Below are 24492 nucleotides of genomic sequence, written 5' to 3'. Positions count from 1 at the left end.
CAACATTGAATCAAATTTTAAATTTTTCCGATTCGTCATATCTCAGAAACGATTACTCTAGAAAAAAATCGTGGGAACAATTTTTCTGCAATATTTTTATGATGAATCTTACTATTTTTTTTTTGAAAAACGCAAAAAATCTATATTTGTGAACTATGACTGTTTTTTGCAGAAGTTGGATCGATAAGGACTTTTCTTATTTCATTCATAATGGTGTTCCGAACAATTCTTTCTTCTATACGAATTTTTGTTAGCTTGCATGTATAACATGCAATGGGTGAAATAATGTTAATATCCGCCAATGCAGGCTGACAAAAAATTGAAAAATGATTGTTTCATCCATCCATTTTAACACAAGTAGCAGTATTCAACAGAATAATTTACAGACTAGTGAATGTTCCTATGTCTGGTGTGAATTTCAGTGAAGCATTGAATTCAATAAAACTGCCATCCACACACGTTATGATAGCAATCTGCTGCAATTACAAAACGGTAATTAATTTGTGCCAATTTATTATGAAAATTTTTAATTCAAAACAAATGAAGATGTCATAAATGGCATTTAAAAACAGTTATAATCTTGACTTTGGTGTCAGATACGATTTTATAAATTGCCGTGCAGATCTAGTCCGACGTTTACGTATGTCAAACTGAAAGAACATTCAAAACACGTATGAAAGCACATACAGTGTGACCCATTCAAGATGGAAGCACCCTTATAAAACTTACTTTTTTTAACCGATTGGAATGTTTTTTTTTGTTAGGTAGATATTCAAAAAGTCTATTAGGACACCAAATATCATGAATAAATCTCAATTTCCAGGGCCAACTAATCTTATTTTTAAAGGTCAAAAATCTAAAAAAAATACTAGCGATTTTTTTAGAAAATCTCTGACTACACCACTGAATTTGTGACATTTTCAAAATGGGTAACATGTAAATTACGTTGAAATGCGTCAATCAATAAAAAAGTTATAAAGGAATGAAATTTGAAAAATATGCCGTTTAATTAACCCACCAATTCATGTTCAGGAATTTTATGAAAATTCTGTATACTCCACTGGATTCAGGATGTCTTGAAATATTACTGATCACAGTTTCATCGAAATCTGTTCGGTAATAAAAAAGTTATAAAGGAATAAAATTTAAAAAATATGTTGTTCAATGGAATTTTAGCAACGTTCTTACTACACCACTGGATTAGGGGCAATATTCAACAAAATATTATTTATTCAAATAAAATTCATGAAACGTTTATGGGAGAATTAATTTCCTTTCATAATGTATGTCGAACCATATCAATCAATCAGTTTATCACAACAAACTTTAGTGTCAATAATTTCAAATGAATCTACAAAAAACTAACTGTAAGTACATTTTTCTAATTGCTACAAACTAGCGGAAAACAATCTTTTATTCACAATCAATGTAAAAATAGAAACCAAGAAGATACCGAATTGAAAAATAAATGAGTGCAATTCATATTCTGGTGGCCTCCACCAAACTTCCATCCAAATCAATGCATTTATCATATCCCTTACGAATATTTTTTAAAGTATTCCTCAATTGTTGTGGAGTAATTGCATCGCAAGCTTGCTGAATTCTGGTGCACAGTTCCACTCGATTCCTTGGTCGTGATTTGTAAACCTTTTGTATAACATAACCCCAAAGGAAAAAATCGAGTGAAGTAAGGTCAGGCGATCTTGGTGGCCATCCAATTAATGTACTCCCCCTTCCTATCTAACGATTAGGGTAATTTTGATTCAGCCAACTCTTCACAATTCCCGCATTATGTATGGAACAACCATCTAACTGAAAATATAAATTTCTTGTTTCTGTAAGGGGAAGTTCATCTATTGCGTCCGAAAATTCATTCCTTAAAAATTGTAGGAAAATTGCGCCATTCATGTTGCCGTCGAAACAGAATGGTCCAATTATCCTTTCATTCAGTATTCCACACCAAACGTTCACTTTTTCTGAATACTGCCTTTTACAGTTTATCACCCAGTTAGGATTTTCAGTGGCCCAATAGCGAATATTTTGTGATGAAACCACTCCATTTGTTGTGAAACTAGCTTCATCACTAAATAAAATTTTCTTTAAAAATTGCCTGTCATTAAGATACTCGCCCTGGGCCCATAAGCAGAATTCCAATCGTTTTTCTTGATCACCTAGTTCCAGAGTATGTAAAAACTTTGGTTTAAATGGCCTCAATTTATTTTTATTCAGACATCGCCCAACATTCTCCCTAGGTAAGTTTAAATCTAAGCTGGCATCCCTCAAACTACTATTTGGATTATTTCTGAAGTAATCTAATATAGTCTGGTTATTTTCGTTCCTTCTTCGTATATTGTTCTTTAAAATATATGTGGTACTGCTCCAGTCCGATTGAAAACTTGGTTTATTTTATGTACCGTGCTGTTACTTATGACTGGACGATTTGGGTGTCTTTCATTGAATATTCTAGTTACTTCTCTTTCACTCCGGTAATCATCACCGGAAAGACGTATAATTTCGATTTTTTCTTGAATTGACAATTGAGCCATTATCTGTTTTTATTTTGATACACAAATTATTCAGTTCACTAATGGTGCGTAACAAAATGACAATTTAACAAAATGACAATTCATGCGCAAATAAATAGATGAGAAACTATAAGTCACAGCTAACTTGTTTATTTCATTAATGCATTCTGAATAACAGGCAGTTAAAATTGCAAATCTCATTTTTTGCTATTCAACAAAAAGAAGAAATCACAGCTGATGTTACCTACTGGAATGATAATAATTATTATCCATTGCATATTTTTTTCGTTATAATTTCTATTGGGAGTACATTAGACTTGTCTTATATTGTTGAAATTGTTTTCATGAAGATTAACCAGGAGTTCTCTCCTGATTGTACTTGTTTATGTATCCACTCCATTTCGAGAAATACCTATAGACTATTTTTACCATCATGATTTTCAGATGTTATAATTGTACGACATTGTAATAATCACCCCAATAATTTTTTCAATAATCAACAGTGGTGTAGTAAGAACGTTGTTAAAATTTCATTTCACAACATATTTTTCAAATTTCATTCCCTTATAACTTTTTTATTACTGAACAGATTTCGATGAAACTGTGACCAGTGATATTTCAAGACATCCTGAATCCAGTGGTGTATTCAGAATTTTCATAAAATTCCTGAACATGAATTGGTGGGTTGATTAAACGGCATATTTTTCAAATTTCATTCCTTTATAACTTTTTTATTGATTGACGCATTTCAACGTAATTTACATGTTACCCATTTGAAAATGTCACAAATTCAGTGGTGTAGTCAGAGTTTTTCTAAAAAAATCGCTAGTAATTTTTTTAGATTTTTGACCTTTAAAAATAAGATTAGTTGGCCCTGGAAATTGAGATTTATTCATGATATTTGGTGTCCTAATAGACTTTTTGAATATCTACCTAACAAAAAAAAACATTCCAATCGGTTGAAAAATGTAAGTTTTATAAGGGTGCTTCCATCTTAAATGGGTCACACTGTATAAACAGTTTTCATTAACATGAATGAAACGTATGTTTTTTCCACTTCATCACCCTCTTAACATGCTGGAAAGTATGAAAATCATAATGAAAAATCACCAACATTCACTGAACGATCAAAGTGACATGAATAACTAGCAGCTATTATAAACATGAATTAAACGTATGCTTCTTACCCGCTTATTGATATAATGAGAAATTATCGAAATTCACTTAACGATTTTTACCAATGAATTGAGGATTATATCAGGCCTTTTCAGGTAGTTGAATCAATTATGTGATCGGACTGTAAGTTGTAGCTTATGTTTCTAGACAACAAAAACGAGTGATTCATAATTTTCAGTTAAGAAAACTATCGTATCGCAATAAGTGCCGCTGTATTTTAAACCTTTCCCAGTGAAAATTGCACAGTGAACTGAATCACTTGGTATTGATATGGATTTTCATTAAATGTCGCCTCAAATTATGGAAACATGGCTCAATTATGAAATGGTAGTTCCCGAGGTTTTTCCTAACCTATCAATTCTTCATCGGTGATTCCAATTAGAATGGGCACTTTGTTTATGTTTCCATCCTTCACATCATCATGGAATGGTCCTATTAGAAAAGGATTCTTCTCTTTGGGGTCTTCTATGGTCATCGTCCAATTTATCGGTATATTATAAGGTAAACTCTCTCCAGTAAGGTGAGGGGGTACCTGAAAGAGAAAATGGGGGTGGTACTGAAGACTTGTAATCATTTCCATATCTATTATTGAATGAACATCCAGTTTGAGAAATGAGAAAATTTGATTATAGGAGGTGAAACAACTGATCTATAAAATGGAATGAACAATAAAAACGAATCAAACTATGTATTTTCTGAACAGAGAATAGAAATCATTGATTTTTTCCCGGTATCAACGTCATTAACTACTAAACTGCTATGGCCATCCCTGTATTCAGGGCAGGCAATGCTAACAACTCTCAGAGTCACCCAAGGAGCATCGACGATCTTCGGATATTGTGTTTTCTTGTTTGCAATTCAGTTATTTGAAAATAAAACGGATTATAAACAATAATGAATCAGAAATTTTCATGAGTCAGAAAAAAAGTTAAAGAAAGAATTATACTAATCCTACAATCTCACTTCCAATTTTGAAACAACCCATACCACCCAAATACAGAACATCACAATTGCGTTTTTTTTTTATTTTTGAAGAAGACTTTCGCTGGTTACAGTACAGATTTAATTTTTCACCACATTCCAGTATTGTTAAAATTCCAAGTTGAATAACTGGAAGATTAGAATGAAAATTTTTTGCCAAAAAAATTATCCTATCAAATTTGTCTATTTCTAGTCATGTGTGTCGAAATAACCAATGAAACCATCATTACACTGATAACTACCCATGGATAGTTTTCACGGGTAGTTATCACTTATGTCATGACATTGCTAAGCAACCAACACAATAAAGTTGTTTGACATTTCAGTAATTCAATATATTTCGAAAATGTCACTTCCTCGCTTTGGTGTTCATATTTGAATATTGATCAGGAACATCATAACCAAATAATCAATAGTATGCGTGGAAACACCTATGCAGTAACCGAGGCAAATACAGCAAGATCAACGGAATATCATTATACGAATTGTTCTTTTAATAACTGTGTGTTCAATAAATAATTTTGTTCGAATTGCAAAAAATTTTCTCACCGAATATCCCTCGAACATTGATAAATAACTCATAATTTTATCACAACTTCCTCAAGCACGTTATTTTAGGTAACATCCCTCCGCCTTCGGCGTCGGGATGTTACCAAATAACGTGCTTTCGAAAACTGTGATAAAATTATTTCGTTAGTTATCAATGTCCTTGGGATATTATAGCTGATAAGTTTACAACAGAAATACAGCAAATAATGAAATTCAAATGTATACTTTTTCTGGAATGTCAAAAAATCCTCACTTCTTTACTTTTGGGTATTTTGCTACTTATCTATCGATGAGAAAAGTCAGATTTGACAGATATTTGGTACATTAGCATAGTTTAGAATTTGAAATTCAGAAATTTTCGAATTCAATTTTCTCGATGGTACGTGAACAAAATCTAAAAAAACTTTATATTAGTAGTAATTGAGAATTTACGTTTCTTAGGGATTTTACTAATGAATTGTAAATTATGTAGACAATTCATTGATCCATTTAGAAGTGATGCACCTGGAGATGGTCCTACTAAGTTTCATATTAACTAATAATAATAATTTATTTATATGAATTGAGAGGGGAATATCTTTTAGGAAAGATCGGTCTTTGAGAAAAAAGCTTTTCGGTTTTCCACTTCATATTTATACAAAAAATGGAGAGTTATGAGGGAAAAGAAAAGACTCAAGTTCCAAATGAACTCTAAAGATGTGTAGATCATGCACAGTAGTTCCTTTTAGATACAAACTAGGAGAGAAAGCCTTCTCGATGAACAAGATATCGTTCATAGTGATACTACACAACGTAATATGTGAAAGGGTATTGATATAAAATTTCACTTACATTCAAATCTAGCATAGTATGTACTTCTAGAAGTTTCGGATTCGTAGTTTCACAATTATAATAAATGCATCAAAAAATAACTTCTGATGAACTGAAACTACAAACGATATTACAAATAACATGTGGTGCTAGGGTAATCTACTTTGGGGAGATCAAAATTTCTGCTGGCTCCTTCATATTGACTCCATTCTCATTATACGATTGGGGTTATTGTAATTTCAAAGACTTGTGGAGACATTCTATCAAGTTTAATTACAGTTCAACCTCGGAAACACTCAGAAGGTCTTCGTCTGACAGACCGCGATTTTGGTATACCAAACGAGAGTTACTTCTTGGTGCTTACATATATGCTCATGATCTACTGAGTGGTGTGTGATGAGTTAAACGAGGTTCATCCGTTGCATTCAGATTTTTGGCTGGGTATTATTGGGCAATACAGGTGTTACCAAAAGAGTTACCCCCAATCCGTTTATCACTTCTCCCGATTTTGAATAGAACTGGCCGATACTTGATGAGAATACCTATTAAAACATATACAATGAACGGTATTGTTGAGTTCTCCCGATTTTCCTTTAGAGGTGGCACTCAAGTGATTTTGGGAGCTGGAGACAATTTCTCCGCTGTATTCGCTATTAGTTGAAAACAAGATAGGTGAAGAAATATTTGCTAAAGAACAATTCCGAAATCTAATTGGTAGATTCAATGTTTCACTATCCTTGCGTTTTTATAATGTTGCATTTCGTATGTTTTTATGTTCAGAACAGCGATTACGCAAGAATTCGAAATATATACGTTGTACATGGATTTCATGCAAGACTATTTGAATCTGAATCATATGTCATTGCCGAAAACATCAGCTGCTAATGCATTCTAAGAGGTGCACACCATTTTTGTAACCTAAGTCGACTAAAGTGGATCTTGATATATTGTCGCAACTCAGTTCTCGCTTGGCTGTTAACGAGAGGATTTTATTCGCTGTTTCACCCATTCATTTATTCATCCCAAATAATGAAAGAACTCATTTAAAACTTGATAAAATATTTATTGTGAAAGAAACGGATAAATACTTTTAATAAACTCACACTCAAATTGAAAAGAAGGAGATGTGCTGCATTTCTGATGACCCAATCGATACGTAAATGAATACTGTCTGTTGACTGTTAACTGTTAATTGTTAATGATCTTGACCTCCCTCAATATTTATAAAGAATTATACGCTGACATTGCGACTTTGATCCGGTCACTGTACTGAGGTAAAATGCACAGCATGCAATCTGTGCCAAGTTTGCATATTTGGAGATTGTTTTATATTCCATATCCTGTGATCGGATCAATTTCGATGTCTATGAACTTGAAATATCAAAAGATGGAATTCTGAATACTGAGTGTTCTTGTGTTAAAATATTGAAGTGAGGTTGGAATATCTTTCAATTCATATATTTACTCAAATGAATCTGAATCATTTCATGATTATTTTCTATATTTGACAATATTCGTGTATATTTTGATGCTTCGGCAGGAACCATTACTGCTGTATCATTTGAAAGGCATTTTGCTAATGGACCCTGTGATGTATTCTTCCCTAATTTGAGGGTGATTTCGTCACTTCAAATAATACACAATGGTTTCTCTTTTACGTTTATTTTCTAACTATGATACATAAAACAATCTGTTGCTTTTCGAGCCTTCTGTTCATAAAAAACACCAGTATATAAAAACTAAAACTATTAATTCTCAACTTACAGGATGATTCACACTAATATCCTGCATTTCTCCATTTGAATAAATAAGTACAATATATTTGAAAGCCTTGAAAGTTATGTATAATTAGGTCAATCTATGACTTTAACAATTCTTTTCGGTCTTGTAGGTATAGCTTCATCGACCGAAGTAGTAGAAACGCCATTCAATTGTCTTTTCCACTCAATGTTACCTAATTCTGGGCTTTTGACCACATAAATAACATTTGCTATTTTTTTTTACTATGATTGCTCTGATCCATTCAACTACACCTTCCTTCCTGTAACTTGAACTGCTGTAACGTGATTTTTCAAATTCGTTCTGTTACCTGGTATAAGATTATCAAAACGTGTACACAAATTTCTATTGAACATTAATTTTGCTGGACTCATCTTGGTGGTTGAGTGTGGTGTGGAACGATAATCAAATAAAAAATTATTCAAAATTAAATTTAAATTACAATTTTTTTTTAATTTCCTAATGCATTTTTCAATGCATTCTTTACGGTTTTTACCACATTTTTCGCCGCCCCATTAGATGATGGGTGAAAAGGTGGAAAAGTGATATGCAAGATATTATTATTTTTCAAAAATGTTTCGAATTCGTTAGAACAGAAAGAAGTACCATCATTGTCTGTAACAAATTGCAGAGGTAAAGCAAATCGTGCAAAACATGATCTCAAAATCTCTATTGTGAAATTCGATGCAATTGATTTCATAGAAAATACCTCTTACCATTTACTGTGCGCGTCCACAATTATAAGAAAATATCTATCATAGAATGGACCCATAAAATCCAAATGAAGTCTACTCCACGGTTGTTCTGTCCAAGGCCATGGGTGTGGTGGGAATAAAAACGCGATACATTTTTCATTTTAACTACCACCATGTGTGTCGAATGTAACTCTGCCAAAATTGCTTCTCTCAAAACTTGAGGAATAATGTTACGGCTATTCCAAATTAAACAATCGGATTCAATTGATAATTCATTTCATAGAAATGTTTTAAATTTCTAACTTTGTGAAGCTTTTTCGAATTCGGCCAACCTTTATCAACAAAATTCAACACGTCATTCAAAATTCAATCATCAGCTGTCTCCTTTCTAATCAATTCCAAATTTACTGAAAAGTGTTCAGCATTCGCTAAATATTCAACACAAATAAAATCAACATTTTCCTCTGAATATTGTCCTCAATTCATTGCGGAAGTCTAGACAGAGAATCTGCTGGGTTATCTTTTGATTTCACAACTTCTATGTCATATTGATAACTCGACAAAATAATTGCCCATCTTCGCAATCTATTTGAAGCATATTCAGGGATTTTTTTATTAGGATGGAATATATATGATAAAGGTTTATTATCGGTTACCAATGTAATTTTCTTTCCGAACAAGTAATAATGAAATTTGTTCAAACCGAAAATAACTTCTATGCCATTAGGCAATATGAGATATTAACGCTCCGATTCCGTAATCACAAGCATCAATAACTAACTTTATAGGTAGTTCTGGGTTAAAATGAACTAAAACAGGAGGAGAAATTAATTTTCCTTTTACTTCCTCAAACGCTTTTTGACAACAATTTGTCCATTTCCATACCGTATTTTTCTTCAGTAAATTGTAAAGAGGTTGTAACAAAATGGATAGTTTTTTTTATAAATTTGCTATAGTAGTTCAATAAACCTAAAAAAGATTGTAATTAAATTACATCGAATGGAATTGGTGCATCAATAATAGCGGAAATTTTACAATTAGAAGCAAGCAAGCAAGCAAGCATTCAAAAAAACTACATTTGTTGAAAGATAATTTAAGTCCCGCCTTTTGTAAACGTGAAAGCACTGTTTCTAAACGAAAAAGATGTGCTTTTCTGGTTTTTCCCCTGATAAAAATGTCGTCCAAAAAAAGACCACTCCATCCAAATCTACTAATAGGAAATCTAAAATTTTTTGGAATTTGGATGGCATACTTGAAATACCAAATGGAGCACGATTATATCGATACAAGCCGTTGTGTTTCGAAATTGAAACATACTTTTTCGAAATCTCATCTAAACAAATCTGCTGATAAGCATTGGACATGTCTAGTTTAGTAAAGTGGACACCACCAGCTAGTGTACTGAACAAATTTTCAATTTTTGGTAATGGATAAGGGTCGATTTCTATGAAAGGATTTATCGTAACTTTAAAGTCCCCGCAAATGCGTACTGAACCGTACGGGCACAATAGGTGTACCTCATTCAGAGAAATCAACTGGCTCTATAACTTGTGAATTTTCAAGTCGATCTAACTCCTTTGAAAAATTTCGGACTCAATTCCATACCTAATTTCAGTCTAATTGATATTGTCCCCTCGTTAAATCTACCTATGCCTGGAGCAAACAAGTCCTTATATTTATCACCCAAATAACTTAAATCTAAAGGTGATCTTGATGGATTCTCCATATTAAAAATTGTCAGATCGAACGAATTTAAAAAATCACGTCCCAGTAAAGGAGGTCCGTCATTTTCAATAACATAAAAATTCAAGTTGCCCAGTTTTCCCTTATATTCAATTTTATAATTAATAAATCCCAAAGGTTCAATCTTATCGCCATTATATAAACTAAAAATTTTGTTTGTTGTCTGTAAGGTCTTATCATCAAAATTTAATTTATAAAATGATTCCGACATTACAGAAAACTAGCTCTCGTATCCAAAGTGAAAGTGTATTTTTTTTTATCCACGGATAAATTTATTGAAACCCATTTGGTTTTGTTATTCAAGGTAAATAATGAATATTCCTCAGAATGTAGAAAATTGTTTTTATGAAAATTACTATTTTTACTACCTCCACCATTGTTTCTTCTTGAACAGCTGCTTCGTGACCTCGATGCTGCAGAAGTTGACAGATATGGCTGGTTACCTACTCTTGATTTAGGTGAATTTGCGCCGGCGAAATGAATCCTTGGTTTTTGCTTAACTTCGGCTGAAAGAAAGGTGCGGTTGGCCGATTTGGAGAATGCAATCTCAATCACTTTGGAAAACTTGACTCCTGTATTCTCTTCATAAAGTCGGTATTTAACTGCTCCCTTGTCATAACCGATAATGAATTGATTGACTAATGCTTTTTCAATCTCGGAAGAACCATCAAATTGACAAACGCTCACCAAACTGCGTAACCGTGCTGCCCAGTCTCTCGGACTTTCATTCGCCATTTTTCTTGATTCAAAAAATGTTTCTCGGTTGAAAAACACTGATTTTATTGGTTTGAAATGTTCATCCATTAAGGAAATTAATGGATGATTCACAGTAATATCCTGCAGACACTAAGCTCCAATCTGACATTGTTACAATTCTTCTCAATTTTCGAATTCATTCCATTGTGTTTACCGCCGACATACGACAATATGACCAGTGAATTGAAAACAATTCAATTGTACCAAACTTTCACTCAAAAGGGAAATTTTCAAAAATTTATCTAAATGGTACAATGCAGACGGCAGCTCTTCGTCGGTAGGCACTATGGGTTCGTTGGCACTATGGGTTCGAGCAAAATTTCAGTCATTTAAAGGTCAAAGGAAAATGAGAGGGGCGCCACTACAACTTTTTATAATATCTAGTCAAAGAGTACTTACTTGGAAAGTTGAGCAACCAAATAATGACTACTTAGATGGTATACCCAGAACTATTAGAGACTTGACCATAAGATGTTCGTAAGTTGATGAGTGTGAATCGACAAATAAATGAAACATAAACACATACAATTTTATTAAAATTTGGCTCTTTACTGGTTCAGGAACAGTTTTTCAAAAGAAATTAAAAATTATGTTTCTGTTAGTGGATACTCAAATTATACTCAATTATCAGGTGGATTGTGTGCCATTTTTAGCGACACAGTACTGTGGTGGTTTTACATATGGTTGAGATACATAGTTATACCTGAGTATCAAAATCAGATTTTACAAATGAAATGGTTCTTAATATTAATAAAACCTGTTCACTGGAGCCGTGGTAGGAGTCAACGGTGGAATTATCCTGGATGAATTTTCAGCGGGGTCCAAAACTTCCACAATTCAAAACGGGTTTCATCAAAAATCATACGAAGCGTATCCCGATGATGGTTTGTCTTTCTTCCCAAAATAATCCGTTCCAAAAACGGTTCCTCAAAAAATTGTCTCTCCTTCAATTTACATTCCTCCGAAATAACGAAAAAAACTATTTTTCCAAGAACGATCCTTCCATAAAAACTATTCTTCCAACAAAAAAATCTGTCCTCTCTAAAAACTTTCTCTTGGCGAAGGTTATTTTTTATTTACCAAAAGTCCTGGGGAGGCTATGAACTTGATCTCAACGGCGTAACCCTGTTCGGGAAGGGCGTCAGGGTGATCGTCCGATGAAGTCTTGTGGGTCTAAATGAAACTTTGGAAGAAGGAAGCTAAAACCAGACAAATTCTGCCCTTCTTCCGTAACGACCGCTGCTCTCCACTATCAATCAACTCACCTCCTCACCGACTGAGTGACTCGGAGTGACTAACTTCCAGTCAGAGAATTCTTCCCCTTCCCATCTCCCTACTCGTGAAGATGGTGCAAACTGCCATTGTTGACACGTTCCACGCCACTCACCCAGACTGAATGGGTAAAAATCCCAACGCGTTCAGCTACATTCGGTCAGAAACCGAGGTGTCTACACTGCCTCTTGGCATCGTTAGCCATCTAGGACCACGCCAACACGAAAACAAACGAACGAACTCGGGTCGCCCCGAAAGTTGGACATCTGATCTAAGAGAATTGTCCGAATTGATGGTAGGCAAGTAACTATACCACCATAGGTCTCTACAGAAAAACTTCTAAAATTAACAAAGTAAAGTAGCGAAAATTTAATTGCTACACAATCTAGCGGCAAAGGCCATACGCTCTAACGTTCATGTGGATGATGTTGTTTCTGGAGCTAATTCAATCGCTGAAGCTGAGTCCGTACAATTTGAGTTGATGAGTTTGCTGTCGGAAGCTGAATGTGAATTGCGGAAGTGGGCTAGTAATCACGAGTCAAGTATTATCATCTTTCCCAGATATCTATCAATAACCACATTTATTCGACTGTGGCGCTGCCAGTACAGTCGAGGTTTCAGGATTATATTAGTGTCTAGTAAAGAGTAGTTTTCATATCAGACTCGTGTTTGTCTGTTTCATATTATCATAGTTAGCCCGTATATATGATCCGTTCGGTTTTTCAACATCCGTTATTGAATTCGTAAAGTATTTTATGCAAGAGCTATGGATGACAGGTATAAGTATAAGTTGGCATAACAAAACCCAAAATACTGTGGAAAAAAATGGATCACATTTACAAAACAATTGCCAATTTTGTCCAATTCATTCACTGATTGGTACATATTTGATTAGAACACTCTATTCACATGTTTCGAATTCGTGACAAGTCAAAGGTAGTCCTTTTGAAAAGGTTAAGTATTCCCAGATGTGAATTAGGTGCAGCAGTGTTATTGGCTAATCTAATCGATTTTGTTGTTACTACTTATCGAAGCAAACTTTCCGTCGATGAAGTTTTTGCCTGGTAGGTCAGTTCGATGTCATTGGTATGGATGAAAACCCCTTCCTGCAAATTGTGAATATTGGTTGCTAATTCAGAGGAATGTTCCCACTTCGTGTTGGTGCCAAAAATTTCAGATTGAAAACTCAGCTAATTGTGCACCTCGAGGGCTTCTGCTCTTGGTGCTTGTCTCCTACACACTGTGATGGACAAGTCCTACATGACTTTGTAAATCACCAGAATTATGGCCTCCGTCCTCTTCAAAAACTTTTTCTCCTGAGGCCACTTCTTCATGCTGCTAGACTTCATGTACCCAATCGCATATTTTTATCTTTGTCGGATGGCGAATAGCCAAAGATTAGATAGATAGATATGATTTATTTATCTTTTCAGCTACATTACATAGCTGGGATACGTGAAATAATATTTTGATCTCATATAATAAGTAATACAAATAGTATAATACATATATATATATATATATATATATATATATATATATATATATATATATATATATATATAATTAGAGAAGGTAACAAGGTTACAGTCAGTCCATGAAAAAATATCAAATATTCACAACTTACAGTAAAAATTCGTCCACTGTATAGAAGCCATTTGTCGATAAAAATGATTTAAGTTTTTGTCTAAAGGCAACTCGTGGCAGTGTCTTTATACTGTTTGGCAATTTATTTTAAATACTCGTTCCAACAAACACAGGAGTCTTTTCATATTTTGTATAGATATTTTCACTAGTTGTGAGCATATTGTTTTTCCTAGTATTATAATTATGTACTTCCGATCGTAATGTCTTATATTCTCATGAATGTATGTCTTAAGATGTACTGTTTGGAACCTTTGGTGTAAGAACGAATATTACTCGAGATTTTTCCCAACACCAAATCGTTATTTTTACAAGTTTCAATCTTCCTCTTTGAAGATGAGCACTTGGTGATCGAAACACGTGTCGAAGTGTTAAAAATAACGATTTGGTGTTGGAAAAAACTCCAGTAATATTCATGTATGTCTTAAAATGAATATGCTGATATTTTATTGTCTTGAAATATTTCCCTACATGACGTTCTGTAATCAAGGTTAAACATTAATCTCAACAGAGCCTTTTGTTTCACAAATATTTTGCCATTTTCAGTGGCTAACCCCCAGACAGCAATGTTACAACATACTATGAAGTGAAATTTTGCGTTATACCGTTAGTAGATATTTGGTATCTAGTTTACTTTTTAGTGATTTTATTAGGTAACATAATTGGTCCAGTTTCTCAGATGTAAACTCAATGTGTTCTGATCATTCAAAAAGGAAATCAATCATTGTTTCTGAGAACTTTGTACAGGTTGGTGATCTTAGAGATTCATTGAGAAAATTGAAAATAAAGTTATGTAGACTCCGATAAATAGCTAAAACTGTGTAAATATATTCGAGACGAGTGTACCAATAGGAAAAATCAAAAAATCGCTATTTAAATGTACGTAGCCAGCGAAATTTGAACATTCACCTTATTTTTTGAACAGACCTCGTAATAGGTGTTATGATATGAATACACTTAGAACCTTTATTGTATTTGTGTACTTGTGAATTGTTTTATGAATGTGTTCTGGATAATTCAAAGTAAAGTTATATTGTATTTTCATAGTTGAATATTGTTAATGACACTTGATGAAAATCCATTGTAATTGAATTGCTATATTTATAAAATCAAAGAATATTCGTGAGCAGTTTCTTTCCCATTCCTGGCCACTTTACCTAAACTACTAGAATTTTGTCAGATATCGGTCAATTCTATAACATAGAATTGGTTTCTTTTTCACAGTAAATTTCACACACACTGAATATTATTTCAATTTTTTTTGTATTGAATTCACTGATGGACTTTTTTCCTCAGAGTAGTTGCTTAACCTCAGTCTCCCCTTCATTATTTTAGCCGAAATTTGATTATTGAAAATATCGCTTATTCAGTTTCATATTCACTGATTTGTTGGAAATTTTTACATACTCGTCCATTGTTAGTTTTAATAAAAGTCTAAATTCATATTATCAATGTCTTCCAAAGTGCGAGTTTGACGCAATTGGGTGGGGTAGGAAAAAGGGGTAGATCGTCTTGGCAACACATCTGAAAGTAATTGTCAGGGTATAATTCTGCCAAGTTTTAGCCTTTCAGCTGAAAGTCTGAGGTCAATACCACATTAATTTGTGTTATATGACTTATAGCCTGCACAATAAAATTTACTACTTTTTCTATAAAATGTAAAAAAATTACCTCAATTTCTGCCCTCATGATTTTTTCAGCGGGAAACGTTTTCAGTAATCTCAGAAGGTCTGTTGAAGAATTCGTGAAAGATAAGTTGGGATCCAACGCTTTTCCTACAGCGAAAGCGTTATGCCTGGCATCTACTGTTATACCGAAGTGCGCGATAGGACTTGAACTTTGTAGTATAGCACCTGACAACAAACCTGAAAACAAATAATTCAATCATCTAATCCACTTTGCTCACAAGTAACGCCTAATATGGCGATTTTATTCTCAGGAGGATACAGTTTTAAAATTCATACTATCAAAATATGACTTGAGACATTCGCGGCCGAGATTTTCAGTGTTACTATCTTCATTCGGGTTTGAAGGCCGTCGTAGTTTGCAACTGCATCCCATAGTTCCGACAGCACGAGTGGCTGGCTTCCTCAGAGGTTAATTCATCTTTATGATTCACCGAAGACTGGTGATTTCTAGTTCGTAGGTTGTATTTATGTTGACTCAAGTGGTCCGTCTCTATTGTCGATGCTTTGTTATCGACTGAAGTGTTATTAGGTACCTGTTGATGATGTAACATTGCATTGACGCTTCAGCATCTTTTAGAATGGTATTCCAAATCCGGTTTAGCCTTACCGCATCCTCTTATCTGTTGTAGTTTTCCGTACGTTTATGGATTTCTATGGCTTCCCGTATAAGCCGACTGTGGTATTCATGAGCAGGGGCAAGTAGTTTCATATCTTCAAACAGTATCGTGTGATCTTCTTCACTAAGTATGTATTCCGCTACTGCAGATTTGTCTATTTGACGTAATCTACATTTTCTCTGATGGTCATCCAGCCTTGTACCCATGTATCTTTTGGTGGTACCGATAAAAACTTTTCTGCAGGTGCATGGTATATGATATACCCACGCAGCTGATAGGTGATCTCTTTTGTCTTAAGTAGATCTCAGGTTTTGATGTATTTTCCTGATGGGCTTGAACACTGTTTTTATTTTATGCTTCTCTAAGATTTTTCCAATTCTGTCTGCTACCCTAGGGATGAACGGTAGAAATGCACGTGCAACCGTTTGAGTTTCCTCCCTATTTTAACTTGTAGAAGTCTTCAAATTCATGACCTTGTTGATCTCGGTTACACTGTATCCATTCAATATTGAAGCCACTTGAAGATGCTCCTCGTAGGAACGTGCCCGTAACCGAAATCTAAAGACTTCCACAAGTTAAGATAAGGAGGAAACCAAAACGGTTGCACGTGCATTACTACCGTAGATCTCTGGGGTAATAGTCAGAATCGGAAAAATCTTGGGGAAGATTAAAATAAAAACAGTATTCAAGCCCACCAGGAAAATACATCAAAGCCATTAAACCGTGCTTTCAGGCTCTGTAACACGAAGGAAGGTCTCGAAAAGGAAATAGACATCATCAAAACTGATCTTGAACGGAATGACTACTCCAAAGCGATGGTGGAACAGACTTTGGAGGAAAGACAAGAGCCTCACAAGGAAGAGAAGCTGTCACAACCAGTGCTTGCACTTCCCTACATCAGAGGATTATCGGAGAGGATAAGAAGAATTGGTTTCGAATACATCAGAACCTGCTTCAGATCCAGAAACAATATCCGTTAGCAGGAAACCAGCGAATCAGGAAGAGCAGAGCATGTATGGACCCATCAACATAACATCGAGTGGTCCGAAGCTGAGATCATACACAGGGAGGAACACTGGTTCAGGAGAAAAGTCAACGGAGTCGAACACATATTGTCCAACAATGTATTTAGTCAAGCCAGCGTAGAGATACGCAGTGTATTGAAACCCATAATCATGCGAAAAATGGCCAACTGCCGCCAAACAGTTATCTCCAGCTAAACCTGTGACGCGAAAAGAATAGATTAGTACAGGTACTCGAAAGTGCGGGAATTAGTCCAGTCATCACCCGAAGACGATTGTGGATACTAACAATCGAAACATCGTGAAGTAATTTGGCTTGAAATCTCCTAATATTCAATTTTTCTGTTCAACTGTTCTATTTTTAACTTATAGAGGGTATTCCATATTCGATGGTCTTTTAGACGTATCTAGACAACAAAAAAAGATGAGAGGTTCAAATTCTTGTAATCGATAAAGATGCCTGTGATCTATCGTATGAAAATATTTTCATCGCCACATTGTTGCCACATCTACATGTAACACACATCAACTTGTAAATTTCAAACAGAACAGCTATATATAATATCATTTTTGAATTATGCATCGAAATACAAATTACTTTTGTGAAATATATTCTACACCTATCTCCCACCGTTTTTAAAATATCAATTATTTTGTAATTTTCCTTTGGAGAAAACATGGTATTTTTAATATTTGATATCGCATGAATTACCTGATACATCGAACCCAAATTCTTACAACATTGAGATAAGGTATGGTGGTCTTCATTTCAGAACGAAAATCAAATATTATTTCATACAGAGTGTCTCAAAAATACGTCTCAGTTTGTATCTTTGAAAAACGACCATAACTATTTTTTTCAAATGGAACACCCTGTATATTATTCAATTTTTGAATTCAATCAATCAATGTGAATAAGTTTGTCCTATATCTACTATGTCCTATATCTACTATGTCTACTATGTCTCATACCTATCTCTGACCGTTTATGATATATGAACTATTTCTAAAAAAATTTGCTCCTATGCAAGCATAGGAGCAAATTAATAATCGAGTGAATAATACACACACTCTCAAAATTTCAGCTTTGCAAAATTGGCGTAGGTCTCGAGCCTTTGGAAATTCACTCCTTTAGATTGAAAATTGACAAACTGAGATTGTTTTTCCAAGAAATACTTCTAAATATTAAAGAATATTAAATCGGGCTAAAAAATTCAATACATATGGTGAATTTCGCAACTGAATTTTGACAAGGATAATGGTGTATTATGATCTTAATCATATTTAAACAACAAAAGAATGGATTTCACATTAACTTGTTCAAATAGTTCGACTGTCATATCGAATAATGAAGATACATAATAATAATTATTCGAACTCTGAAAATCCTAAATTCGTTAAATATTCATTTATTTTACGCGAGGGAATATTCAATCGTCGAAATAATCACTTCTGGACTTCAGAAAATTTCCATATCATTACACAAAGGGGATACCTACAAAAATTTAGTTTTAATGTTTTTTGTATGCTCAGGGATAATGAAGTTTCTATTCGCATTTATGAAGGAAAGGTGAATTCCCAAAAATATTTAGATACAAGGATATATATTTAGATATAAGGCTCATAAAACATATTTAACTTTGAGAACACCGGCTTCAAGGAAGTATTGTGTAACTCTACGGAATTACGTTAATGACGCTCTGAAACGCGAAAAAACTCATATATGCAATATATTCTAAACAAAAATAAAAAAAATTCTAAAGCAATTTGGAAAAATCTGTCATATTGGAGCGTGAATACAAAGCGTTCTTCAGAAATCAACAGTCTACCGCAAGAACTGCGTAAACCAGAAGAAATCAATAACTTTTTTCTTAATGTTACCGGAAATTCTACAATTAACAGTGATACTTCATTATTTTATAGTAATAACAGATTCAATATCAATGCAAGTTTCTCGTTTATGGAAATATCCAATAAGGATATCTTTGAAGCTATCAATAAAATAATATCAAATGCTTTCGGTATCGATAATATCAATATTAAAATGATTTCATTTATTATTCCACATTGCATAGATGAAGTGAAACATATTTTCAATCAAGTTTTGAGGCAAGGCATTTTTCCTGATCTTTGGAAAATTGCTAATATTTTACCGACTTCCAAAATACCTATACCCACTTGTTTCAACGAGTTACGTCCAATAAGTATTTCACCAGCATTTTCGAAATTTTTTGAAAAAATAATAACACAACAAATCAAAGTATATTTGGATACAACTAACATACTTTCAGAAATGCAATCTGGATTCCGACAGAAACACGGTACCAACACTGCTCTGTTGAAGGTTATCAATGATATCACTACTTCTCGGGACAAATCGATGGTCTCATTTTTGGTTATGCTTGACCAAAGCAAAGCATTCGATCTGGTAAACTTCAAACTATTGCTGAGTAAACTAAAATACATTGGGTTTGAATGCAGTTCTTTAGAGTGGGTGAGAAGCTATCTCACAGGAAGAGCTCAACGGGTTATACTGGATAATGATCAATTATGCTCATCTCTTCAAGAAACTTCTTCAGGTGTACCACAAGGTAGCATTCTAGGTCCATTAATGTTCTTTTTTTTTCATTTTTGACTTTCCTGCCACGTTATCCCAGTGCGACGTACATTTACATGCTGATGATTTTCAATTATATCTGTCAAGTCAATCTAATAATATCTACTATGCTATCACCAGGATGAACTTAGATTTAGAAAATACACTTCCATTTTCCAAAAATCATGACCTTCGAATAGATCCAAATAAAACAGTAACTCTATGTTTGGGATCTGACCTACAAAGAAATGAAGTTCAAACAAATTTCCATCTTCTCTCTCGTTCAACGAGTACGTTAAACACATTTACAAAACTTGCTTTTTTGAACTGAAATCCTTATACAAGTTCAAGTTCCAGCTTTCTCAAGAAACAAAACTGAAATTAGTTCAATCATTGATTTATCCCCATATTGAGTATTGCTGCTCAGTGTATTACAACTTCTTGCCAGACTATAATAAACACAAACTTCAACGCATATAAAATACTTGTATGTATGCATGTAACTCCATATTTATTGAAATTAGATTAGTTGTATATTGAGTTTAGAATTCGTTAACTCATATCTGTATTCCTATATATACTATTGGAAAGCAAAACTCCTAATTACTTGTTCAGCTTAATTAGTAAGCAATCTGATAATCATTCTATCAATTTAAGAAAAGATACATTTACCATTCCATATCATGTTACCACCAAATAGGGGGAATTCTTTTACTTTGGGCCGAAGTATCTACAAATTTATTACCGCATATTCATTTGTCTATAAATCAATTCAAAAAAACTTTGAAAATTCATTTCTTAGATGTTCAAAAATAATTGTAATATTTTATATTATCTCAATAATATTTTTTTATATAATTTTTGTGTCTATTGTAACTGTTACTTATAGTCTTACTGTATGATTTTTTTTCTTAATTATGGGACGGGTGGAAGATAGCCTCCGGCTAACCCTTTTCCCTTTGTGTATAAAACTTGTTTTGGCACAATAAACGCGCTAGCACAATCAACCAATGACCACTCCCCACACCGTGGGGTAAGTAATCATTGGGTCCGAGAATCATGTGCCCTGAGCGAACGCAGTGGGCCAAGAATGACAGCCTTCTGCATCTGTGCGGCTAAGATATCTGCCTGAGTGCGGCAAGCCGGTATGATTTTGAGATTCGAGAGTAGAGAAGACATCATTCCACCAAGGACTCCAATAATCAGAACGACCATCTTGACAGAGTGATCTGGATAGAGTCTGCGGAGTTCGAAGAGAAAATCTCGATATTTTATCCGTTTTTCCTCCTCTTTTCTAACGATATTCGTCTCGCCAGGAGCTGAAAACTCCACGACAAATATCGCTTTGGTCTGGTGCTTTGATAAGCCATGGTCTTCAATGTTATTGAAGAAGACCCCATGCTCATCCTTGTGTTTTCGCAGAAGTGAGGTGATCTCTGCGACTTCTACCTCAGTTTCTTGCTGAACGGGTTTCAACTTGGTGACAGAGTTGTGGTCTCCTCGTTCAGTGTCGAAAACTAAACCTAGTTCATCAGCTCCTCAGGCAGCTGCCATAAGGAGAAATGCTCCAATTCCTGCTCTCTCATAGTCACAGACCATGCAGAGAAGGGGATCCAAACTCCTGACGACTTCACAGGCTATATCCAGTACCATTTTGTCAAATAAATACTCCAAACTCAAAAGTCCACGGCATCCCTGTTGTCGGAGGAAGTACAACCGTGGAACAGACGAGTTGTGATGCAAACTCCTATAGATTTTTTTGGGTCTTTACGTCGAGTTGATACAGTTCCTCACGAGTCCACTTCACTACTCCAAACGAGTAGAGTAAGATTGGAACGGCAAGCATATTTGTTGCAGCAATTTTGTTTTTTCCCGTCAGTTCAGATGACCAGAGTGGCTTTGTTTCACACTGAGGTAAGTATACGTCTCTTTGGCATCCAAATGATGTAGGATACTTCCATCTACAAGCTGCACATCCTCTACGTAGTCCCCGCATCATCCTCTTTCGAAATGGACTATTGTACATTTGTCTATACCGAATTTCATACCGATAGCATGCGTGTACTCTTCCACCACCCTCAAGGACTGATGGAGATCCTTCTCTCCAGAAGCATAAAGTTTAAGATAATCCATATAAAACAAATGGATGCCACAGTCATACCTTGAGTATTTCTGAGCGGATAATGGCAAACGTGAGATGCAGAAGAGAAGGGGACTCAGAGAATCGCCCTGAAATACACCCCTTCTGAAACCCACCCTGTTTGGAGTCTTGCTTGACCAGATGTCATAGTGAAGCCAGTTCGCCAAAGTGGTATCAGTTGTTCAATGGACCTCACTATTTTGTCGGGTACCGCAAGGCAGCTGAGCAAATGCAAGATGAGCTCATGCGATATTGTATCAAATGTCTTACGGTAATCGATCCAGGCCATAGAGAGGTTACACTTATATTGTATTGAATCCTGTGTTATACATGTATCGATGAGCAGGTTTTCTTCACATCCAGTGACTCCTCTCATCGACACTCTCTGCTCATATATCCGTTCGAACACTCGGTCAACAGCGGTGAGTATTCGTGTGTAGCTTGTGGACAACTTATAACACGAAATCAAGCATGTCATCGGTCTGTAAATCTTAGAAATCGACAAATCTCCGCTTTAGCGGATGAGAGATATTATAATTATTGATATATTCAGCTATTCATTTCGATCTCATTTGTTTTTCCAGACATTTCTATTCATATTAGAATCATATCAGACAACGGAAATCCAAATTAGTAAAATTCACAAATGAGTACCTTTTTATTCATTTCGCGAATGGTGGTACATAATACTCAGTATCATCTATCAGATTGAGAGTGTTTAATAAATACAGATTTTAGTTCTCACCTTTGGATTTTTCACTGATGACATGGAATCCTACGGAAACAGCTCCTGAACTGTGTCCAACTAAAGTAACTTTTGAGGGATCACCTCCAAAATAAATAATATTTCTCTGAATCCATTTCAGTGCCAAATTTTGATCTTTCAAGGATATATTGGCTGGAAATACACCATCTTTCGTTGTAAGTAAACCTAAGTAGAATACAAAAAATGTACAAATTAGAAATAAAATCTTTCACACCAGGCAAAAGACGTTATTCTATGGCAATTGGGAAATACGGCCATAATGTGACCATTTATTATTGGGTGAATCAGTAAACCACAATTTCGGAATAATCACAGTTGACACGATACATAATTCCCTATCTTCAAGGCAATCATAGATTAGCAAATTCATCATTCATCAAAAACAAGAATGAAAACATAAAACCGGAAAGTGTATCTCTAGAGAAATTTGGAATACAGTGAAAAAATTATTATTTATTGAATATCAGTCATTATAACAAAAAATGAGAATGGTTAAAAACTCAATTAGTTTTATGCCATACTAATTTGTGAGGTGCTCCGTGTAGTTCACTTCCTTACCTAGACAGCGAGTTCATGGTTCAGAGATGGATCAAAAACACCTTTTGGTTCTGGTGCAGGTGTTTTCAGTCGCAGACCCAGGACAGATATATCAACCTGCCTAGGAACCTATGCGACTGTATTTCAAGCGGAAATTTACGCTATTAAATTGTGTGCGGAAACACAATAATTAATGAATCCAACCTCATACGAGTACACAACTCAATAAACATTTTCTCAGACAGTCAAGTGGCGTGGAAAGCTCTTGGCTCCCATCAAGCAACGTCTAAATTGGTAGCATTTTGCCAAAAACATCTCTTCTCAGTGGAAATCTCAACAGATTGTCTCTGGTAGGATTCCTGGCCATACTGGCCTGGAAGGCAATGACTTCCTTGCAAAGGAGGAACTTCGGAACAAAACCTGTCACTGGCATCGCGTTAGGCTTTGCCAAATAATGATTGAACACCTGAATAGCAAGAAAATTTATGGACTTCTGGTAGAATCTTCCAGGATTGGCTCGCTCCAAAGCGTTTATTCACCCTTCGAAGCTTGATACCAAACAGTTGTTGGACTAGACTAGGGATGAGCTACGATGTCTAAAAGGCATTCTCATAGGTTACTGTCATTTGAATCATCATATGCAGAGACAAGGATTGACAGAAGACAGTGTGTGTCGCCTCTGTTTGGAAAATGATGAATAAGCGGAGCAGGTTTTTAGAGTTCAGCAGAGTCGTACTCTTACCATCTGACCTGAAACACCACTCACCATACAAACTAATAGGCTTCGTAAAGAAGATGGGTTCATTTGTAAATAGGTATGAGCCACAATAAACCCTCGCGGGTTGCGGTGGAGTGTCGAATAGACCCACTCACTTTAGACCTAACCTAATCAAATCTAACCTAGACAGCGGGTTCATGGACCGACACCCGTCTGAAAACAACTGCTCCCCTGGCTAATACCGTGAAGGGCGACGGGTGTCAGTGCAGGATTCTTCACAGACGGAATTCCTGCATATGCTTTTGACGATACAACTACCAGAATCGATTTTTAATTATTGGAACAGGCCTATTTGCAGACAGGTTTCGGGCTACTTGGCCTCTCGCCAATGCATGGTAGTATCCTACCCACTCGATGATTTCTCATAATCAAAAATCAAATTTTTTCAGAGTGTCATACTTCGAACAAAGCTGAAGGG

General features: G+C 34.9%; 1 protein-coding gene across 1 annotated transcript in view; it reads right to left on the bottom strand.

Moving 5' to 3' along the window:
- The window catches only part of LOC111518309 (esterase FE4), an 80116-nt gene that overhangs the window by 48627 nt on the left and 6997 nt on the right, over positions 1-24492 (bottom strand). Inside the window, exons 2-4 of the mRNA XM_074178205.1 lie at positions 22739-22924; positions 15602-15795; positions 4053-4233 (exon numbers count right to left, since the gene is read on the bottom strand). Coding sequence (XP_074034306.1) covers positions 4053-4233; positions 15602-15795; positions 22739-22924 — 561 coding nt within the window. The remainder of the gene's footprint in view (positions 1-4052; positions 4234-15601; positions 15796-22738; positions 22925-24492) is intronic.

This window comes from Leptinotarsa decemlineata, unplaced genomic scaffold, assembly GCF_025532065.1.
Source record: "Leptinotarsa decemlineata unplaced genomic scaffold, Ldec_3_MD MMD2_tig00003736_RagTag_RagTag, whole genome shotgun sequence".
Classification (NCBI taxonomy): Eukaryota; Metazoa; Arthropoda; class Insecta; order Coleoptera; family Chrysomelidae; genus Leptinotarsa; species Leptinotarsa decemlineata.
The sequence above is the reverse complement of the archived record's forward strand: the minus strand, read 5'-3'. Positions and strand labels throughout refer to the sequence as shown.